We start from the raw sequence: 24,723 nt of genomic DNA on the forward strand, positions 1-24,723 counted from the left end.
AATATGTAATTATTTTGTGAACGTTTCAAGTGCCTACCTGTTGCCATTATTGATATCAAGTAAAAAAGCCCAAAAAATCGCGTTTGTTGTATGGCAGCCCCGCCTCAGAGCCCCGCTTAATTAATTTTATTTCGTTTTTAGTATTTGTTGTTATAGCGACAACAAAAATACACAATCTGTGAAAATTTCAACTCTTTAGCTATCACCGTTTTTGAGATACAGCCTGGAGACAGACAGACGGACAGACAGACATCGAAGTCTCAGTAATAGAATCCCGTTTTTACCCTTTGGGTACGGAACAGAGTTATTAGCCTATCTTCTAGCTGAATACAACTTTTCCACTAGGTTTTTCGCAATTGAAATATTTGTACTATTGCCAACAAGTTCGAAATGAATGAGTGTTATAAACTCAGTGTCGTTTTATATTTCAATACTATGAATTCGTGGTTCGACGTATGGAAATTGTGGCTCTGTTTCTCAATTAACAACAAATGTTTCGAAAAGTAGAGTTCACTCGATTCGTAGTAAATACTCGAGAAAAGTTCTATAATAATTATTATGTCGTATTTAGGCAATTATTATGTCGTATTTAGGCAATAGACTGCACTTTAACGGAAAATTATTGATGACCATTGCTATATAGTGACACTCTTTCACTGAATACCTCTAAACAAATGCGAATACAGAGAAGTTTTCAAAAAGTAGAGTTAGCAGAATTCGCAATATAATATATCAATAGGGGGCACTTTAACCAGTGTTTAGGAAACAGACAGCAATTTTTTGAAATGCTGACTTATAGTGACAGTCTTCCTCTGTTTATAAATAAACAGTAAGGTAACTGCATAGTGCGTAAGTGGATTATTTTGTGTAAGTTGGGCACGTGTCCGCACTCCGCTCAGTCCACGGGCGACCTTCCGTCGCGAATCACGCTGTTTGTGATAAGTGCTAGTGTTAGTGTAAGTTGGTGTAAGTGCAGTGACAATTTTATAAGGTAATATAGTGGTTATGTGGTTTGGTATTTCATAAGTAAAATGTGGTAACTCGGTTTTTTTGTGAGTATTTGGATGGCAGTGCGAATTTTATATGTTTTGGTATAGGTTATATTTAGTTTGCGAATCTGGTAAATGGTAAGACAAAACGGCTTTATGTGTAGTTATTTTAATTTGTATGTTATGAGTTGTTAGCATACTCAAAGATTTTGCAAAAATCTTATTTGTTGACGTGAGTGAAGGCCTTATATTTAAATGCAATTTAACGCTAAACACATCAAAAACAATTATTGTAGGTTTCGTCGTCTAGATCACGATGATCAATATTCAATATTAAAATAAACATACAATAATAAAGTATAAAGATTTCTGTAAGTCCATAGAATTGATTTTGATCTTAACGTAAACATAAATTTAAACTCTACCAAATAATATACATACTTAGTAAAAAAATATTTAGTGTTATTTCTTTACTGATCATATATTATATAAGTAGCATTATATCCTATACTGAGCTTTGTTTAGGTTTAGAACATAGATTTGTTAAGTTTAGAATAATAATGAGCTAGAAGCTAGAGCACAATATTTTTTTAGGTTTAAGACTTTATTTCTCACAAAATTATTTTACAAATTATTATACAGGGCGAGAAACACGTGTTACAAAAGTAAATTGAGTGATACATTTGGCAAACACTTCCTAAGTATATTTTACAATTTACATTTATTGTCTTTTACATTTCTCATAATTCATTTATAAATAAATCGAAACGTAAAGAATAAGTACGCTGTACGCCGTACGCTATTAGAATATTGACAATAAAACACAAGAAAACACGTAGATAATAAGAAAAGAATAGGTGGTAGTACTGGTACGCCGTACGCTATTAGAATTTTGACAATAAAATACGATAATTCTTAGCAAGTAGAAAATGACATACTTTATGTACGATAAAATAATGTATATTTTAAAGTTATCAAGTGTATTATTCTTTTTGAATCACTGAAGTTCTTAAATAACCACAGAAAATTCGCTGAACTGAAAATAAATAAACACTTACGTATTTCACTTAAATATTTCGCTATTTATAGGTGATTTTGATAAATGTGGAGCTGGTTGAAGTTTGTTTTGTGGAAAATTAAATGGAGCAAGAGCTCTATATATTATTGTCAATGTTGTTGTATACTGAGTTTAGATAATATAAATAGGCACACTATTTGAAGCGAAAATTCCTAAAGTAACCGTTCATTTTGCGACTAGAAAATGAATTCGAAATTGGCCATCTCTCGATGGTGGATTCGTGGAAATCTATTGTTATCGCGGTCGAGTGTGACCGCTTGGGAGATGAAGCAAAGAGGAATTGTTTTCAAAGTTAAATTACTCAAATATTTTAGCTTACGTGATAAAAAAGAATATGACATAGTGTAAATAAAGTTAGCTATATTATCAAAAGACCAGACCGTATACACAGAGCCAGACCGTAGTAGGTTAGAGTTAGCTGATCTTCTAGCCCAGAAGCGGGCAAAATCAGACTTAGCTTGAGCTATTATTGACATTGAGTATATTAATTAAACTGCAGGTACAAGTTTGGTTTCTAAATAAGGCCATAGTGTTCGATTCATAACCATTAAAGATGTTGAATGTTGGTAAATTCTATCAACAAGTATGACAGTTTGTGGCTTAGGCAATAGGGGCCTCTTACCATGATGCCTTTGCTCCCTAAGTCCCTAACGATATACGTGTTTTAGCACGCTCCTTTGAGTGTTCTTTAAACGCTTTACACCATGTCAGTCTAGTATTAAGTTCACTTGTGTAAGTTGTGTTACAGATTTCAGACAACGAAAATATTTAGTACTTTTTTTTAGGTATCTTTAGTAGTTTTAAGCCAACAACGTTTTCATCTAGGCCTATGTGTCCTATGTGTCCTATCCTTACGCCATAAATTGATAAAAATCCTAAGATAATTTTAATAAAATACACTAGTTTAACGTTATTAGGCTGTTGAAAATGACATTAAATACCTAACAGCATACAAATGTTGCAAAATATTGTGATAACTGACCACAGGAACAATTGATAACTCAAGTTACATGAACAATACCCTGCAGGCGTACGTTACTCGTTAGTCATCTATAAGCACGACCACACGAGCTGTTTTAATAGGGGATATTGAGCAAATGGTCGGAGCAGAGGGCGCTACTAGCACACACAGTGAATAACTTGACGTGGGAGAGCCATGCTTCGGCACGAATGGGCCGGCTCGACCGGAGAAATACCATGGGCTCACAGAAAACCGGCGTGAAACAGCGCTTGCGCTGTGTTTACCGAGTGTGTGAGTTTACCGGAGGCCCAATCCCCCACCCTTTTCCCTTCCCTACCCTCCCCTATTTCCAGGTGACCGTTTGCTCGTTTGCCCCCTTTTTTCATTAAAAAAAACCGACATGTTGAACACGTCATATCGGAACACTAACAGAAGGAAACTTTGTCAAACGTCGAACGAAACTTTTTGTTTACAGTGCTGGTGCTGTCTTTAGCACGAAAATATTGCAGTAATAATATATCCTACATGTATTATATCGAAAGAGCTATGTAAGTAGTAAATACGGGCAGATATGTTTTAAATTCTATCTTGAGACTAATAATCAAATTGCTTTAGAGACTCACAAGCCAACCACAAAATGAGTAACCAACGGTCAAGGATGAGTAACCTAAAATATTTTTACTCTACCATGACGAATCATTGCGAGGAAAAATTTGCAAATTCGAAGCCAAACTAAATATTTGGGATATCGAGGCGTTTTTGATGTATGCAGGCTGGATATATGAGTTTACGGGATTCTTGATAAAATAATATGGCTTTTGTAGTCTATTTCTTAATTTCAACTTAATCTTAAAGTTCCGGGTGGATTGAAGACGTTAGCGGGCAGAGACTATTAAATGTTGGAACCATGGAACTAAAGATTTTTCCTAAAGATTCTAGACTAAGATCTTCTCTTGAATATACAAGATCTTCTGCTAAAAACAATAGAGATGGAATGTTATAGATTTACATACTTACGTATTTATTTTTAGCAATTTTGTTTGTTTACATCTATTATGTCGGTATGTCAAGAACTCTACATACGATGTATTCTACCACGGTGATTCTACTGTGACTATTCTGGCACAATGCATTTTGTGTATGGTATAGTATTATGTATAATTATAGTAACGAAAACGGCGTGACTATAACTTCGATGATTCCAACTGTATGATGTAAGCTCGACCTTAACCTCTTAACGCGTGAACAATACGCGAGCGATTCTAGTCTATATTCACTGAGATTTATGAATCATATTCGCGTGTGCGATTTAGTTAATAATATATTATGCGGTTCTCTGTTATCTATTGATAGGAACCTGTTTCATAGATATACGCATACGTGAGTAAGGTTGTTTGGACCATAGAGTATTAGAGTCGCATAAAAATGTAATAGAATAGAATAAACATTCTATTCTAAATAATACTATAAGGTCAACAATGTCGACATAGATAGATGTTGTACTAATTGCTAATGAAGAAAATGACCGCATCGACTGCAGACGTGGTTCAACACGCTTGCGAGATTGCAAGTTACGCGTTTCGAGATTTCTATTATGTGCCTGGTGGAACAGAACTTTGCCGATAGTACATTTTATCATGCTAAAAAAGTTCAAACTCATTTCCCTTGACAATGAAATGAATTAGAATGTACATGATCTACTTCTTAAAATTACCTTCCATCCATGATCCATCTGTCAAAATATAATATTATATTGTGCTAGCAGACAGTTACGTCTGCATTTATAATATAAAAGAGCCTATTATTACATAGTCCATATAGCTTATTACATAGGCTATTGTTCAATATGAAATCATGTCAGTCATGCCCTTTTCGCAGTGAAAATGAGGGAAAGCGTCATTCGTGCACGTATGTTTGAGGGAAAATTCATAGCTCACAATATGTGCACAGACTTGTTTAGTTTTCAATGATAACCAGTTTTTAGACACGTGTGGAGACAAAGAATATACATAATATTATGCATATTATATACAATTCTACACATCATTTTACCAAATAAATACGAATCAAACCAAGTATTTTTATATTTGGTCAGAACTTTTGAAATTGCATTTTTTGTGTCATTTATTCGAAATCTTAAATTACCTATACTTAGTGGTAATTTTTAAAAATTTCACCTGTTTTATGCTTTAGTTCCAAAAAAGTATTTATAGCAATAATTCAAGCTATACACATTTGATGAGAAACTTTTATTAATTGAAATGATGAATAATCTTAGCAAATTAGTTCAGTAATTAATAATTATATTATTGCAAAATATAATATTGTTCATAACGGATAGACGTGTATGGTTGTGTCAATGTTGATAAGCTCTTTATTTGTACAACAACTGGGATTACAGAAACGATATCAAATTATACTATTAAATTAATTTGATGCATTTTTTTAAATGGTGACACATTATGATAAAGCACGTAAGCATTACCAATTTAAGTTTTATATCGTAAAAGGAAAAGCTATAATAATAAAAACTCTAGAAAAGGCCTTTGACCAGGAGGACAACAGCCACAGCACTTGTGGACTGCCGCGGTAATGCGTAGCATTTTTTACCACCAACGGTGGGGGAGGGGGTTAGGTTTTTTTAGTTACGGATTTTTACTTATTTTTTGTTACGGATTTCGGTCGCCGCGCTCAAAACCCCGCGATAAAAGCTATGCAATAGCTTAAAAATTAAAAGCGAATCCATTTTGTGATTTTCGCTGCACGTACCATAATATGGTCGTAACTTGTTCGCCTACTAAATGTTAAATTTAGTAGGTAAGTACTAGGTAGTTATCGACTGTGAGTAGGTGCTTTCTGCTAACAGCGGCCTAATGCCTGTTTTCACCAACCGCCTCCTAACGCTAAGTGGTCCCCTAGCGGCCATTAAGGGTACATATCCTTCAAGATTTCACGAATTTTTGTGTGTCACGTTCGTCCTTAGGGCGTAAGAACTTTTGCAAAGTTGAAACGTTTGTTTTATGAGATATTTGATCCGCAAAGATCGCTAGGGAACACTTAGCGTTAGGAGACCGTTGGTGAAAACAGGCACAAGGCTCCTATAACACTATTCCTTTCGACTTCTTTACCTCTTGGCTCTTACATTATGAAGAACTTTTCAAACCTTTAAGGCTCGACCACGTCCTACGAAAAGAAAACCTAAAATAAGGTTTATGTTGTATTTTTGACGTAGTAGGTAAAGGAAGGTACGCTAGAGGCACCATACCCTCTACAATAGTGGACGTATAAATCTGAGTTTGCGTTTAATCAGGTGGTTCATCTGATGGTAAGCGATTTTTGTAAAGGTTATGGTGCCTTTACCGTACCTACTATTGTTGGAACCATCTGTTCGTATGCTGGTTGAATATAACCGTATTTGGTTCAAATAAATGGAATAACTTTAAGTATGTTATGGGATCCAAATATAATTATGAGAGCAACAAGCCCAATAATTATGTACACTTATGTCTAACGCCCGAAGGCGCTGTGACCTCATACCTTAATGTAGTATCGTGACTAGATATGATTAATTTGTATCTACTTCCTTCTTAAAAAAGTAGGGTTCCGTAATCATAATAATGGCAATTCGATTTTAACCGGTTACTGAAATTTTGACTGGATTTTAAAGCTTTTGATTGGCTACTGTGAACTGTCATACATCAATAACGCCGTTGAATAGATTTCCTGTCAGAAATGTCATAAACCAGTAGGCCTACTACGGAACTGGGCCCGTACCACGAAACGGTTATGAGACCCAAACAATCGGACGAGAATGCCGCGTCCTACTTACTCTAACAAACGTGAAATGACTTTGTTAGAGCAGGACGCGGCATTCACGTCCGATTGTTTGGGTCTCAAAACCGTTTCGTGGTACAGGCCCTGTTTTCAGACTCAAACAATCGGACGAGAATGCCGCGTCCTGCTCTAACAACGTCATTTCACGTTTGTTAGAGCAGGACGCGGCATTCACGTCCGATTGTTTGGGTCTCAAAACCGTTTCGTGGTACAGGCCCTGTTTTCAGACTCAAACAATCGGACGAGAATGCCGCGTCCTGCTCTAACAACGTCATTTCACGTTTGTTAGAGCAGGACGCGGCATTCACGTCCGATTGTTTGGGTCTCAAAACCGTTCCATGGTACAAGGCCTGGTTTTAGACGTTGTTTATCAACGTTTTCTAAGTTAACGCATAACTTACAAGTTTGGCCTCTATGACCAGTTCGAAAAGTACAATTGTATTCTCTTGTATGTCAAATAAAAGTCAACGACAGATTTTTTACCAATACAGCAAATACTGCAAACAACAGAGGCAGCACCAGCACAGTAAACAAAAAGTTTCGTTCGACGTTTGACAATGTTTCTGTCAATATTCTGATATATGACGCGTGCAACATGTTACATGACGGATTTTGGTCGCATTATTGACTATATCTGCTAGTAGCGCCCTCTGCTCCGATCTTAGTGATATATTCCCCATTAGATTAGAACGCTTTTGACGTTGGTGAGCCGTGTGACACTGAAATTGACGATAAATCTGATAATATTGATTGGTTCTTTTATAGACCGGTCGGCGAGGACCAGAATGGGTATAACTAAGTTTAGCCACGGCTAGGAATACTAGGTCAAATAAAACATGTTTGGACCGAGTTTAACGCTGCCGTTTAGATGTCTTTTAAAACTAGGTATTTTAAAATGTTTGAAAAGTGGATCACTATTAGGTTCCCTTAAAATATTATGTTTATGTAAGTATAGTTTTTACAATCTTACGGTGACATATACATATATTGTTTATACGTGGGAGAGCCATGCTTCGGCACGAATGGGCCGGCTAGACCGGATAAATACCACGTTCTCACAGAAAATCGGCGTGAAACAGCGCTTGCGCTGTGTTTCGCCGAGTGAGTGAGTTTAGCGGAGGCCCAATCCCCTAACCCCTACCCTATTCCCTTCCCTACCCTCAACTATACCCTTCCCTTCCCTACCCTCCCCTATTATCCTATTCCCTCTTAAAAGGCCGGCAACGCACTTGCAGCTCTTCTGATGCTGCGAGTGTCCATGGGCGACGGAAGTTGCTTTCCATCAGGTGGCCCGTTTGCTCGTTTGCCCCCTTATTTCATTAAAAAAAAATGTTCATATAATATCTATGTACTATGTAGATACTAGAGTCTAGAAGGCGTTGTGTCTCATGTGACATGTCGCGGCGTTTGTTGGCGAACTCCTGCGAAATGGCTGGATCTATGTTAATTAATTTTTTTGTACTCAGTAGGTCCGAAAATTGACTCTCTATTTCTCATTCCTACCTAAAATAATGTTGTAGTCGACCAAATAGTGCACAATCATGAATCCTGCCATTGAAGTTAGAGAGTTGGAGGCTCTGAAGAGACGTCTAAAATAACAACTTCTTCATTTAGAGACCTTCATGCATATCCCCACAAGTTATGTTGGTAAAACATCGTTTGACTCGTCAGCTAGTAATAAGTGATACATGTTATAAGTATGGACAATAACAAGGCACGTAGACGCATTCTTTTTGACCAACAAATGAAAAATGGGAACATGCGCGTGTCTAAAATTTTCAATCGTTTGAGTCGTGTCCAAATGTTGGCCCAATATCAATGCCGTGTATTGCACTTTGTAACTGAATTTACCTCTATAATGTTATTATAATTTAAGGTTTCATTGAAACCAGTCCAGCCACGCAGATATAAGTTTTATAAAGAAGCACTATTTCTTGCTTTACACTAGTTTCAAGTAACGCTTATGACCGAGAGAGATGAATGAATGAATAGTATCCTAACTCCTTTCCCGGAAATCTTAAAGTTAATCTCTATATAAAATTTCATCAGAATCAGTTCAGCCGTTTACGTGTTTAGAAGTGATACTTTTTCCTCTTTGTCACAGAGTAACAGTTTTATTGTTTCGTACTATATCACCATATATGGAATAAACCTGCTCTACCTCTAATCCAAGATTAAGACTGCGTTTCCACCGAAGTTGAGCTTCGCAGCGTCGCGAGAAATTTGTTTTTTGAGATCCAATAGTATCCTCGCCCTGAGCGAAGTTATGAAAATGGAGTAATTCTATTGGTTCTCAAAAACAACAACCCTTAGTCGCAAAAATCCAAGAAACCACAACCAAAAAACTTATTTGCGGAACCAGGTGACGGCGGTGTGGGTTACTAACGCTGTATATCCTTTCGCCGACCGCAAGACGACGTTAGGTGTCCGATAACTTGTGCGATACTGATACTGTCTACAATGAGTCAATAAGATTATGCTAAGTATGTCCAGTTTAAAGGGTGTTTTGGCAAGAGTTTAACTATTCAACAGCTTAGTTTATACAGGGTGTAACAAAACTAAATGATAATACTTTAGGATGTTTACGTGTTCCTTGTAGACAGTTGACTATGAAAGTAGCAGCGCCGAAATGCCAATTTTTTTTTCGCTTTTATATGGGGAACCTTGTGAATTGTGACGCTGGAGCGGTTGCCCATACAATAGTGAAAAAAAATGGTCTTTCAGCGCTGCTACTTTCACAGTGAATTCTCTATAAGGAACACGTCCTTAAGTATTATCACTTAGTTTTGTTACAGCCTGTATAGTTTTCTTCAACCTTTGGGTCACGATTCGCAACCCGAAGTCAGAGGCGAACCTTCTGCATGGGGGTCGCTAGAGGTCGAGAAAACTATTTCAGCCAAAAAAAATTAATAAAGATTAAAAAGATTTATATCGTTTGAAATATATAATATATTATATTATACTTATAATATAATAAATATAATTTTAACAAAAGGTTTTTTTTTTATATTCATAAATCATAAACATCAATTTTAATTATTTATGGTATAAAGGGGGGTATGCGAAAAAGCTTGAAAAACACAATTATTTTTTAATAATTATTTAAAACCTTCTATTATCAATTAAATGAATGCAATGGACTTTAAAAAAAGCAGGCACCATCAAATTCAAGCCTGTAAAAAATATGTAATAAAAATTTGAATTTTGAGAGGGTCTGGAATGCTTAAATGTATATTAACTTTATAGCTTAAATGGTGGGTCGACACTTATAAATTAATAAAACATTTTAATTAAATGAAATAACCTTTTAAGGCAGTTATCTACTTATATTAAAACTCAAACAGGAAGCACCGGGAACGATAATACTGTTAAAGTTACGACACAGTTCTAATAGAGGTCGAATAGGAACCGTAGTACAAAAGTACATAGTTCCTGTGGTAGCACAGTAATTAATTTATCAGATGGCAATAATGTACCTACCTAATGTTAAAAATAATATAATATACTTAACTAGCTGTCCCGGCAAACGTTTCTTTGCCATATAAAGTATTTCGCCCGTTTTATTTTATTGAAGACGTGACTAAATATTAAATAAGTATCTCACCATGGCAACGTCCATCGCTATCCCGTCGCACAAACAATGGTCGCCGTCAGTCTCGAGTTGTAATAATTTTCTATTATTTATTCAACAAATGCACTTATCAATATAAAAAGTACCCAGTCGCCGATTCTCAGACCCACTGAATATGCATTATAAAATTTGGTTAAAATCAGTAAAGCCGTTTCGGAGGAGCACGCTGCCTAACATTGTGAGACGAGAATTTTATATACTTATTAGAGAAGATAATATTATGTTATTGTAATAAATAAAAACTGCACTATATTTACCTAAATAACACTAATGTCTAATAACGATATTAAGTACTTTCTTTCGTTCTTAAAATATGAAAGTTTAGTAAAGATTTTTAGAAATCTGACGCCAAAGTCTCATAGACTATTATTAACTTTGCAATTTGCGTAGAAAATATATTTGATTGGAATATAAATTAGTATTTTTTATTTTTATGGCTTTAGTTTTATCTGATAAAGTAGCCAATTAAAAAAGTAATCTGACGTGTCTCAGTTTATTACACTGGTTTTGTTAGAATCAAAGTGTTTTGTTTAAATAAGTTTATGCACTAATGCAGCGGTCCTCAATTTTTTTTTACGGCGGAACTCTTTTAACAGGTGACATTTTTGACGGCACTCCATAAAACTCCATAAAATCTCAGAAACCAAGCAATAATAGTTTAGTTATGAGCTATGACTTTACTAATTTCATAACAACCTACACAGTAAATTCTACTAAACCAGATTTAAGAGCAGAGCAAATGCCATAAATAATTTATTACTGGCAAACCTAACCGTTTAAGGCCCGATTCGACCAAACTTGAAGTTACACGAGTATAACTATCATGAGAATAATTTTACTCCTTTAATGTACTCTAGGGTATTATCGTTTGCATTTTACCAAGTTACTCAAAGATTATGAAATAAAATGTCAATTATAGTTCACAATGACACCGACCGTGACAGTTGAACCCTGTTGTGCAACTATTCTCAGTTTAATATTTACTCCACCAAAATAGTCCGTGTAAATATTTACTCCCGTGTATCTAATTACCTTATTCTTGGATTAGAAGTTGGAAAAACGCAAAACCAGCTTACTCTTAGATTAGGAGACACTTATACTCACGGAGCTAATACTACGAGTAAAATTTTACTCCAGTTTGGTCGAATCCGCCCTAAGCGTTTCGAAACAGACCAATTAAATTTAAAAATATTAAAATTTAAAACACTGTATTCCAATTAATATTAAATCAAAATTAGTACGTACATAATATTATAATAGGGAATATTACGCAAAGATCGGAGAGGGCGCTACTAGCATATATAGTAAATTACCCGACCAAAATCCGGCATGTCGCACACGACGAACAGAACTTTTTATTTACTGTCTAATGTCTATGCTGGGGCTGCGTCTAGATAGCGTGTAAACATTGTGGTCATTATAATATATCCTATTGTTTAAAATTAAGTAGACTCTACACTAAGGGCCTGTTTCACCACTTCCTGATAAGGCTATCCACCAATTAACTTGACAGATCAAGTATGGAGAATCTGTCAAAAAAGTTGTGAATAGCCTATTAGGCACTTTATCAGAAAGTGGTGAAACAGGCCCTTAAACATTGTCATTTATAAGGCTATTGATAAATTACCTTTCAACAAACATCAATTTTGAGTAAGAGCATGCGACGGTCATACCTTCGTTGGTTTAAGCTGCTGAATGACAACTGAAAGTCTACCTACCTGTTTGTGACCTTTACAGAGCTAAGAACGACTAGCAACTATGGAGTTTTGCTCAATTTCACAGTTTATATTCTTCACATTTTTGACAGTTGCTTCCCACTGATACCCTCAAAGTCTAATAGTAAAGTAAAGGTCGGAAGCAACTGTCAAAATTGTCCGGCACTGGAAGACGAGATTCCTCCAATTACCGCGAAGAATATAAGCTATGAAATTGAGCTATACTTATTCTCGAAGCTCAGGTATACCTTCAGAACTGGATAACTCCTAAACTTAAAGTAACCGCTACCACAGAATATATTATATTAGCAGTACCAACCGCTACCGAACTCATAGTCGCTGGTCGTTCTTACCTCTGAAGGTCACAAACAGCTTTTCTAAACTAAGGCAGGCGCCGGTCGCAGCCTGAAGTTTTGGAGGGGGTCACACAAAAATTTTTATCGCTGTTATAGGATAACTAGTTTTATTATTTGGCAAGATTTTGATATTTTTCAATTTGATTTTAGGGGGGGTCATGTCCCCTGTGACCCTCCCCTTCGGACCGCGCCTGAACTGAGGAAGGTTTGGCCGTCGCAGGCAGAGGTCTAATTAATAAGAACTTGAGTACTTACAAATGTATCTCACAACTCACAAGTCACAACGACGCTTACGCCGCGCGTATTTAGATGTTATTATTTGGTAATTAGAAGATGCTTTTGATTTGTTTTTGAAATTTTTATCCCGTAAAAAGGTTATGTTCCCAAGTGATAAACTAATTTCTGCGCGAGATTTTTGGCTACATCTAGTATACTATAAACTATTTATAAACTCTCCAAATATAGCCTTGGGCATAATTTCTGATAAACAGTAATTTATTCCATGATAATTACAATGACTGTTTTCGAATCATTAGTTTCGCATTCTTTGCTGTTTAGCGCCACCTATATTTCGTGTTGTGAACTATTCACTAAGACTGTTTCCGACGACGGCTTCTAGAGGGCAGTAGTGGTGTTGTTTCACAGTAATTTAAAACTTATTTTCAAATACGATTTTTTTAAATAAATAAAATTTATTTCAACAAAATGCTTATTCTATAGGTAACTTACCAAGAATTAAAAAGTCAAATTTGAAACAGTGAAGAATAACTTTTTAGAATGTTATTTATGAAAAGTAAGAAAATATAAATTAGATTAAGTACGTATATTAAAAAACAAAACAGATATTATTTTGAATTACATGTACATCGTTTTCTTCGTTATAATATATTAAGGCTCTTATTAGTAGTAGGAGAGCTTTGAGCTTCCCCCAGGCTGTCTTGTGCTAAGGTTTTATGCATCAGGAAGGAAAACTTTATGCACAACGAGTGCATAAAGTTTTAACTTAGTCCTCCCTACTTCTTCAATGTAACACAAGCTTAATACAACTTGGTAATTACTTAAATATAATTAATATTATATTTTATACTTGAGAAATCAGAGTTCAAACTATAATAGTAATCTGGGGTCGCTTTTTGCCAATATTGCATTTTATTATTATCAACTAGATGACGCCCGCAAAACCTTCTTTTTTCCGGGAAAAAAAATTCTATGTCCTTTCCCGGGACTTACCTCCATCATCCATGATTGTAAAGTTGACACGGAATTTTAGCTTCTCCTCCTTCGTCTTGTTATATTTTGTTTTTTATTTTACTTTTTTTAATTTATTTTTAAATACTATGACGTAACTATCAAATGACTTTAATGTATGTTTTTGACTTTACTGTTATAATATTATGTTAAAATATCTAATAAGATCTTTTAAAATAAGACGTAGTTGCTTAAGGCACGTTGCATGTTAATTAGAATAAGATCTAAAGAAAATGTTTTGAAATAATAATTAGACAATATTTCCACGCCAATGAGGCAGAAATTTTGATACCATACATAAATATTAAGAACCATTGTTAAACAAATTTCCTGGAAATAAATACTATTCTATTCTATTCTATTCTTAAAATATCGAGCCATACCAAATTTCACCATAATCGGTACAGCGGTTTGGGCGTGAAGAGATTACATTTATAATATTAGTATGGATATTTGATCTAATCATCTAATTTCTTTCTAAGTTTGCTTGAATTTGTCCTTGGCATTATATTATAGTCAGAAGGAAATTGTATATTATAGTATCATCTAGCACAGAACGTAGGCTGCTCTACGACAGTTATTATTAATGTCTCTACAATTTGTGCCATCCGTCTGAATGATCGTGAGATCTGACTATAAGATTTACATTTTAAAACCGTATGTTCCAAGTTCTTTGGTAGTTAAACTTTGTTTTTCCATAAAATACCTAAAAAACTTAAAAATACTCTGAATGATACTACTAGACTCTAGGTTTGGTTTCAAACTCCCAATCACAGATGGCGCTATTTGAAATTCTCAGTTCTCTACCAGGGTACATTTTTGCCATTCTTTTTTGTATTTGTATACATCGGCAATTGACTATTAAATTGCCCTGATATTCGCATTTGAACATTAAAATGGCAAAAATAAATAAACTTAATAACTAAAGTGCAATATTTATCGGACTGCTGTGTCACTGTTATTAATTTAGATATTGCTGCGATTACATTAGTTTCGATTTTTTAGAAATAATTTCTGTAATCTGGTCTACCAGTATCTAAAAATAAGGTTTTATTAGGAACTAGCTGTCCCGGTAAACGTTGTTTTGTCATAAGATGATTTTCCCTGTTTTCCTGCTTTTCTCTTGAAGTTTTTTTCTGATTTTTTTTCTATAGACCCCACGGAGCCCGAGACCTTTCCAACGAATGCAAAAGTGTGGAAATCCGTTCGTACGTTCTGGTGTTATGGTGTCAGGAAGGAAAACCCGACTTATTTTTATATAATTTGCATGGCTTAACATTTTGTTTGGAGCAGTGGCGAAAACTGACCATCAAACTTTAGCCATATAATATGGATTTGGATGTCAATCTTTAAAATGTAATTATGGCAAAATCCGACGAGAAATAATTGTAAGACCCCATGCCAGGCGACGACGACATTGTGCGACATGTAGACACTAGAAGACTAGACAATCAAAGTATGTATACATTGTACAATATACATTATACAAACATGAATAGTTTTATGGCGATCCGCTGCCAAAATCTCCCCGCTTTACGACTTATCATTTAAAAATAAAGTTGAGTAACACTCGCTTCTGTTTATAAACAGAATAATGTGGCGTTTGTTAAACATTTTGAACTTGACAAGCTCTATAGCAGGGGTCACCAATTAGTTTCGCTCGGGGTCCGTTTTAAGAAATAAAATGACGTTCGCGGTCCGCACATTAAAAAAAATAAACAAATGTAATTACGGAAATTACAAATAAAAGGTATTTGTATCAATGACAAAAGTGTCAATTTTTGTTGCTACAATATGTTCATCAGTATGTCGAGACCAAAATTAATGTTTAACGATATTGTTCATCTTCGAACATGCTTGGTCCGCACACAATGGGTCGGCGATCCGGATGCAGACCGCGGTCCACCATTTGGTGACCCCTGCTCTATAGTCTTTGAATACATCGACTAACTATAATGCGTTGTGCGTTTAGTTAGAAAACTCCCGCTTTTGCGAAATGTTTCTTATCAAAATTCTATTTACGTCGTTATTTTTTAAACGGACACTGGTCACTCTCTATTCTTCTCTACAAAAGCTTCAAACACGTATTAAAAATACCGAAAATCTCGTCATTCGTTAGACTTTAGACCACTGCACCTGTGTCGCCAGAATCGATAGCAATAAGCACACTAACGGCCGTTCCCAATATTTGATCTATCTCTGGTTTTGTCCTACTAGAGATAGGAATAGCTCACAATTGACATAAAATATATGTCTCTAATGTCTAATGTGAGCTATTCCTATCTCTAGTAGGGCAAAACCAGAGATAGATCAAATATTGGGAACGGCCGTTAGTGCCTGTTTCACCACTTACGGATAGGCGATCCACAACTTATCTGACAGATGGAGTATAGAGTATATGTCAGATAAGGTGTGGCCCTAAGTAGTAAAGCCTTTGATCTCAAGGGTGGTAGATATTATGCCTAAAGCTGTTTTATGAAAGAAAATCATAAACAAAATTTAGTAGACAGTATATCCTTATTATTAGCCCTCTTCTCAAATTAAATAGTACAAAGACAGAATAAGATTTATTTGCCGAAATCCGTATTCCGTCCGTATCCGTACTTATAAAAGGGACGTCTGAAAAGACGTAGCCACAAAGAGACGATCATGAAAACATGTTTTCTGGCCAATGCTCTAAATCATCTAAAGAGTCGACAATTATTCGTGAATCCTATAGAAATTACGTCACAACTTCCTTACCGTGTCGTGACCCAGAGATGTAGAAACGATAAGATTTGGCATATTTATTTTGCGAAAATAACAATAAATTTTGGGATAATCATAATATGTCGTTAAAGGGTTGACTTTTTGCAGAAATTACATCTTGAATGTGTTTTCAATATGATTTGTCTAATTCGCTCTGAACCAAGTTTTTCATGTAAAATGATGCTAAAACATGGCTTAATACGCATCTAAGTTACTAACTAGTAAAGCAAACTTCCGTACGAACTCTAACGACTCTACTAGCCTGACTCTACATTTTTTACTATTAGTAAATAAACTACAGTCTAACAGTCTACATAAATCTAGTCCGTTTGGCAGGATCACTGCTGTTTAAGACATACAGTACATCATTTCCACTGCAGGTGCAGCATTTTTACATTTAACACCTCCGTGGTCTAGTGGTATAGAGCGCGGCTCTTGACTCGGAGGTCGTGGGCTCGATTCCCGCGTTGGAAACATGTTATTTCCGAGTTTGTTTCGGACAATGCAGGCTGATCACCTGATTGTCTGACAAGTAAGATGATCCATGCGTCGGATGGGCATGTAAAAAGTCGGTCCTGCGCCTGATCTCTCGCCGGTCGTGTCGGTCTTCCGTCCCACTGGGTTATGAGAATAAAGGATTTATACGTGGGAGAGCCGTGCTTCGGCACGAATGGGCCGGATCGACCGGATAAATACCACGTTCTCACAGAAAACCGGCGTGAAACAGCGCTAGCGCTGTGTTTTGCCGAGTGAGTGAGTTTACCGGAGGCCCAATCCCCTACCCTATTCCTTCCCTACCCTTCCCTATTCTCTTCCCATCCCTACCCTCCCCTATTCCCTCTTAAAAAGGCAGGCAACGCACCTGCAGCTCTTCTGATGCTGCGAGTGTCCATGGGCGACGGAAGTTGCTTTCCATCAGGTGACCCGTTTGCTCGTTTGCCCCCTTATTTCATAAAAAAAAAAAACATTATTATTCTTCCTTAAAAATTCTAACTTAATATCAGATAAATTGATACAGGGGCCTCCCTGTATCAATTCTTAAAGGCCGGCAACGCACCTGCAGCTCTTCTGATGTTGCGAGTGTCCATGGGCGACGGTAGTTGCTTACCATCAGGTGACCCGTTTGCTCGTTTGCCCCCTTATTTAATAAAAAAAAAAGGAATAGAGAGTGCTCTTGTGTAATGCGCACACACTTGGGCACTATAAAATTACTCCTGCGTAGCTGGCCTAGTTTCAATGAAACCGGCCACCGTCACCGAAACCGGTGTGGGAGCTATTATTATTACTAGAGATCGCCCAATGGTCGAAATTCGACCTTAGCTTCAAGGACATTAGGACTACTACCTATATTTTGTTAAAAAATATTGACTTTATCATATTTTTTTCAACTCTTGTCCCTGGGACTCAGCTGATCTCAGACTGGCTGTGTAAGCATTGTCTAATAGTATCTAATATTCAATAAAAAAAAAACTATAATCCATTCATCTTGTTGTCAACAGACTTCAACCATAAATAGTATAATTAGAGTATAATTCGTATGTATAGGCTTGTCACTCAAAAATCTGTCATTTTTTCTTAGTGTGTGTGTTGTAGTGTGTGTAATGTTTTATTTGTTAAAAAAATGTATGATAAAAGCATAATTTCAAAATAATATTAGCTCAATGCACTCCTTCACCATATAAACTATAACTGTGCAAAATTTCATTCACCTGCGTTTCCCCATTTTTCGTCAAAAGGGATATAAAGTTTTTGGCTCGCGTATTAATATTATTATATATTATTTTTACATTTAACATTATAGAGGTAGATTAACTTCTGGCCTTTTTTCCGTATTCTGCCGCGTCTACTGTGTCCATAGGTCTACTGAAGGTCGAGCCAACAAAGGGAGCGCCCTTGAGGGAACAAATAGCTAAAACTTACGACACCATCGGTAAATCATACACGATACCCAATGGTGTGATTAATGTCATATTTTTTAGACCGTTGTAGGTATTTGGATACTTGAGCTACCGGAATAATCAAAGTCACGGAGTTTACTTGCATATTTTGTCTCTGTCACTCGATATACACACAGAAATGACAAAATCTTTGGAAAAGGCAAAATAAGGTTAAATAGTTCTATGTTAAATTGCTCTGTAGTCTTTTAGTACAAGTTTTTTCTCAACCTAATTTTGACTAGCAGCGTCTGTGATATTTAATTATTTTTACTAAACTACTATTGATGTGCAATAAGTTTTAATATTATTTTCTTTCACAGTTTGTTTAATATAGGAAACCGAATCGAGTAGCACACAATTATTTTAAGGTAAAAACTTTTGAGGAAAATGTGTTTTCTCTTGTACAATTCAAACGGACTTTCCAATCGTAAGAAAAGAAAAGTGTATCGGAAAATTAAAAGACGGTTTAAAACTCTTTTTTGGAAATTGGAAGTCAGTTTAAAAAAAAAGGATAAAAATATTATGTTGCGGACACTCCTTTATTCTCGCAAGCCTAAGAATCAAACGGAGATCAAAATGACCAGAATAGGATATGTTACTGCAATGTTTTATGCTGGACGGCAGCACCAACAGTCCAACACATACAGTAAATAAAAAAAAAGACAGTGAACAACTGTTCTGTCAATATTCTGAGAGGAAGTGACGTCGGATTTTGGTCGGATTATTTACTGTTTGTGCCAGTAGCGCCCTCTGCTCCTTTGCGTAATATTCCCTTTTGAACTTAGATTCACTCAATTGCGCTATTGAATGAATTATTATTATTATTATCAGCCTACAGTGTCCCACTGCTGAGCAAAGGCCTCCCCTCTCTCTTTCCAAAGTTCACGATCTTGTGAAGTTGTTGGCCACTCTTTATCAAACGCATCTAGTTCGTCGCGCCACCTTTTCTTGGGTCGGCCTCTGTTACGCCGACCATTCGGTAGCCACTCCGAAACTAGACGCGCCCACCTGTCCGGGTGCATACGGGAAACGTGCCCTGCCCAGCTCCACTTAAAGCTAGCTGCCTTTCTGCCTACGTCAACGAGCTTCGTTTGGGAACGCAGGGTGGTATTCCGGACGCGGTCAATCCTTTTTATACCTAGAATGCTGCGTTCCGTAGCTCGTTGGCAAACTCCGAGTCGGGACTTCTGTGAAGCTGTCAAAGACCAGGACTGCAATGTTTGAATGAATTAACTTTTGTAAAAAAATAGTATCCGTGCATTAGTATAGTGTTTATCTAGTGCTCATGCATTGTCGGTACTAGTTTGTCCACGGTTCGTTCGACACGGCGTAATACCCCTGACCTTCCCTCTGCACAACAGGGGCATAACTAGAGGGATAGATATGGGCAGACATCTCTTAAGATTGAAAAGTGCAAAGATGCTTTCGCTATCTTATACGTTGGGAAAACCATTTGACAAACAATATAATCCAGAGTGAGCTTATTCTCCCTTCATTTAAGTAGAAGAGCCCTTATTAATAAACGAGAATAGCCCTAGACCAACATTAAGTCTATTTTGTCTTTGTCTTGAACGTTAGGAAATTTCAAATTAGGAAATTCATTCATTCATTCATTCATTCATTCACATTGCAGACCGTGACAGCCACATATAACATATGAATGAATTAGTGGACTCTCTTATTAAAAAGGTCGTTCAAGTTTTTAATCTGAATCCTATATCTAAGATTTCCTGCCTTAAAAAAGCCGAAAGGAATCCTTTCTACTAGATTGCACTACTTCTAGGTCCATGGATGGTGCATAATTTTAAGCGATTCTTCATTCGTAATTCCGTTAATTGCTGTTCTGAGAGCGTTTATGCGTTTGTTTGTGTTTTGTTTTCAACGTGTTGTTTGTTAGAGAATTGTTTTTGTTTGTTTGCTCCTTGGGTTTAAAACATTGCTTTTAACTTTTTTTTATTATATGGCCTTTCGATTGACTCTACTACTACAATATCTAAGTATGCCGTTTAAATCAGATAAGCACAGACAGATTTTCGCATTTATAATATTAGTATAGTTCCGGGATTGGAACCTATTGTCTGCCCCGTGACCTGCCAGTCCTAATGGCCGCGATTGTATCTACATTTCCTACCGATTGTGCCCGAACAATACATCCACTAATGTGACACATAATTACCTCCGGACTGCCGAGTGTCATTGCCAAAAATAGGGGACCGAAAGTGATGCGGTTGTGACGTCGCGTTGTTGCCAAAATTAGAGAAAATGAAAAGTTTTCTCAAAAGATCGGAATTATTGTGAGTCCTGCGCTATCTGAAGAATCAATAGTGAGATAGCAGTTAGGACAAGTCTATTAAATACTAGCTGACGCCTGACCTAAACGTAGTTTGTCATAAACTATATTCCATCTATAAATCGTATCAAAATCTATTGCGTAGTTTTAAGCTTACAATTTAGCAAAATATATACAAGATGTTAGTGTGAACACCGTCAACCTTGAAACCATCAAATGAGCCCGTCAAAATGAACAACTTTTTCTATGAGAACAATGCTGGGAACTCAAAAAAATCCGTCTTCATACCCATACAAATTGCCGATCCGGGCATCCGTATGGGTATGAAGACGGCATTTTTTTTTGAGTTCTCATAGAAAAAGTTGTTCAAATTGATGGGCTCATTTGATGGTTTCAAGGATAACGGTGTTTACACAAACACACTGCATACCTACATATTATAGAGATTAGATACCTTCAGAGACATACAGCGGGAGGAGAGTATACGTTCAATACTGAACAATAAACATCTTGCACTTTCTTACATTATATTCGTTATAGCATAAATAATCTTAAAACTTTTACACAGTACATCGAAGACCCCATAACATGTTATAACTTATAAGTTATAACAGTATAAGTAATTTCACAACCCAAAATATTAATGAGGAACGTATTTGGGATGTTGCCGCCCACGGAATATCAATCGTATGGCCTTGATTCCCGTAGGAGGAGCATAGCTAGGCTAGACCCGCCAGTATTTCCTTCCGCGCTGACGAATGCAGCCGCCACCGCTCTGACCGAGCACTGAGTTGTGAGCAGTATACGACCGTCCGCGCGCGCAATAACCCGCGAAATTTGACAGAACTCGCGCCAAAATGGGTGTCGTGAAGAACACAACGAAAAAACACAGCGACAAAAACGCGAAAAATGATAAAGTGAAAAAGAAAAAGACAGTGTCGTGCTTGCAATGTTTGAAGTCGCCGGACGATGGTAGTATTCGCTAATTAGTAATTAGTAATTTTTAATTAGGAAACACGCAGAATTAATACAATGTATAGACACTGTTCAGTTACATTTCACTAGACGTTGCATATTTTAGTTTTTTTTTTCATAATCTAATAAAATATATAATTGAAAAATATTTAGGTTATTTGCTGTATGTTTTTTTTACAACATGAAAAGATAATAAAGTAATACTTAATTTAAAAAGTTTTGATTTAATTGAAATCCACGCTAAAAAACTCTTAGAAAATTTGTTTTGTTTATAAATAAAAGAAGCGATAAAGAAACCTGAATAGGCTCTAATTTAATAATGAGAATAAGAATAGATCTCGTTATAAATGATTAATTGGTTCCTTAGGGCCCCTTTTCATGGTCAATACATAACAATTAAGTACACAAAAACTTAATAGAATTTCCTTGTTAAATTGAAATCGAAGGTTATTCTTAGCTTTATTTTTTGTGTCAAGTAAAGGTCTTGTTATGTAGGGCGCAGCCCTTAGGGCAGCCGCCTACATCACCCTCGTGTTCAGCATTTTTTCCTAATTATAAGGTTTTCTGATAAATATTGTTATCTTATATTAAACGAGCAATTTTTGTATATATATACAGTGTGTAACAAAAACTAGTGATAATACTTTAGGGTGTGTACATGTTCCTTGTAGAGAGTTCACTGTAAAAGTAGCAGCTCTGAAAGACGAACATTTTTTTTCACTTTTGTATGGGCAAGGGCCCGAGCGTCACGAGTTTCCCCATACTAAAGTGAAAAAAAATTTAGGTCTTTCAGCGTTGCTACTTTCACAGTGAACTCTCTACAAGGAACACGTACACACCCTAAAGTATTATCACTTGTTTTTGTTACACTCTGTATATATATATATATATATATATATATATATATATATATATATATATATATATATATATATATATATATATATATATATATATATATATATAATAGGAATCTTGGAATCGGCTCCAACGATTTTCATGAAATTTAGTATTAAGGGGGTTTCGGTGGCGATAAATCGATCTAGCTAAGAATTATTTTTAGAAAATGTCATTTTATTCGTGTTTTATCGAATACCGAGCAAAGCTCGGTCAAATAGCTAGTGATGTTAATGTATGTAAAAATATGCGTGGAAATGCATCAAGCGTCATTCAACTGCTAACGAGAATTCCGATTCAATCATTTTGCTGGTCTTAAATGTATGTATTATTGGTAATGTAGCCGAAAATTTAAGTTAGTAAGCTACTAAGTTACTTAAAAAATGTTGATAAAAGCCTCGATGTAAGTCGCAACTTCGGACCGTGCCTTTTTTCGCGATGAAGTAGCCTATGTCCTTCCCTGTGGTGTGCTGAAGAAGAGTCCAGCCGTGTAGAATGATGAAGGGTATAAGGATTCATTAGGCCCTTAGGGAACAAAATATGTGTTAAGCAGAAATTGCAGCACAAGCTACGAGTAATAAAAACTAAGGAAACGTAACTCCCATACTTCAAGCATTTTGATTTTAAATTTGGTTCCTTTTCGCACAAATGTGACAAAGAAAAGCGTTGACATTAATTGTCCCTACTATGTTTACACAAAATTGTGTACCGAATACATGCATAACGTATGCATGTATTCGGATCACATTTTGTAGACTCGGACTTTTTTGATACAAATCACAATTACTCTTAGTTTAATAAAAAACTAAGAGTAATTGTGATTTGTATCAAAAAAGTGCACGAGTTCGTAGAGCACAATCTAAAACAGTAGATTCGTAACATAAACTAATACTAAATACTAATACAGAAAAGAACGTAATACGAAATCTCTACCTCTATCTCTTTACATTTATTTTATGGTCCAAACGACTAAAATTACAAAACTCTACATAAGACGTCAAAAACTTAGAGTTCTCTCGTGGTTTATCGCATATTAATATCGAAGATCATTGGTAGCTCGATATTTCTGATTTTGTCAAGGACGGCGCGGCGGTGTTTATATAAACAATGTTTTACATAAATTCTGGTTATGATTAGCGGTGTACTCAGCGAGTAGCGACCTACATGTGTGTTTATGTTTCGCAAGCACCAGACGGGATGGATGTGGATTTTTACTACGTCAATAAAGTGTACACACTTCGCGACTTGAGCCCTTAAGGTGCAGGACGTAAGGTGGATAACCAGGCTAGGCACCATAATCGATCGTTGATCATGGGCAAGCATAGACGAGTACGCCCTTCAACACGTTTTTCCATCAATGTCCAAAGTGTTGAGGCCGCAATAGTCTTAGACTTTAGGTATAGCAATGACAAATTCTGTTTAAAGATAATTACTGCTCCATAGCTCAATAAGTGGGATAAGTAAAAGTAGTGTTAGCTCTAGTCTCTAGGTTTCTTTGAGATGCATTGCAAACTTCTTACCCAAAAGACATCCGTTGACCGTCATTGATCCATGCAGGTCAAACCAATAATAAGATGGCGCTGAAACCCAGGTACGCAAGCTGATCTACATTCCTTAATAAATAATAATTTATTCATTCATATATAGATACCTGTGTAGAGATAAAAAGCTACGGAGATATAAATGAGATTCAAATCATCGAAAAAGGTTTTTTCATCCTTAAAAATGCCTCGAAATGTGGTCAAAAATGTCAATGAAACTCAAAATTACATCTAAGAAAGTTTCTCAATAAAAATATCGCCAAGTGCGCACGCGATTCAAGTTGGTCCGCCACTGCCAAAGTTTGATGATGCCAAATCGCCCAATAATTTGTAATTTTAAATTGCTGGAAGCACGCTCTGTTGCAAACTATATACTCTCAATGTGACATTGTTTTAGAATTAGTCGGTTTATTAAAATTTTTGCCATCCAGACATGCTAATGTGCAATTACAAATAATTTGAATTTTATGCTGCAGCCTGCAGGGTCAATGATTGTTTGAAAGACTCAAAATGTGTATAATAT

The 24,723-nt window shown here is 36.0% G+C and overlaps 1 protein-coding gene across 2 annotated transcripts in view; it reads left to right on the forward strand.

The window, feature by feature from the left end:
* The first annotated feature begins 889 nt into the window (after positions 1 to 889).
* Positions 890 to 24,723, forward strand: part of LOC121736645 (interaptin-like) — a 60,136-nt gene continuing 36,302 nt past the window's right edge. The window contains exon 1 of one of the 2 annotated variants that reach the window (XM_042127971.1): positions 890 to 991. Coding sequence is in view for 1 of the 2 variants with exons in the window: in XM_042127970.1 (XP_041983904.1) it covers positions 21,645 to 21,759 (115 nt within the window). In the remaining variant the exon portion in view is untranslated. Of the gene's footprint in view, positions 992 to 21,532; positions 21,760 to 24,723 lie in introns of those variants that run through there. The other variant, XM_042127970.1, reaches the window with a different exon arrangement.

This window comes from Aricia agestis, chromosome 19, assembly GCF_905147365.1.
Source record: "Aricia agestis chromosome 19, ilAriAges1.1, whole genome shotgun sequence".
NCBI lineage: Eukaryota > Metazoa > Arthropoda > Insecta > Lepidoptera > Lycaenidae > Aricia > Aricia agestis.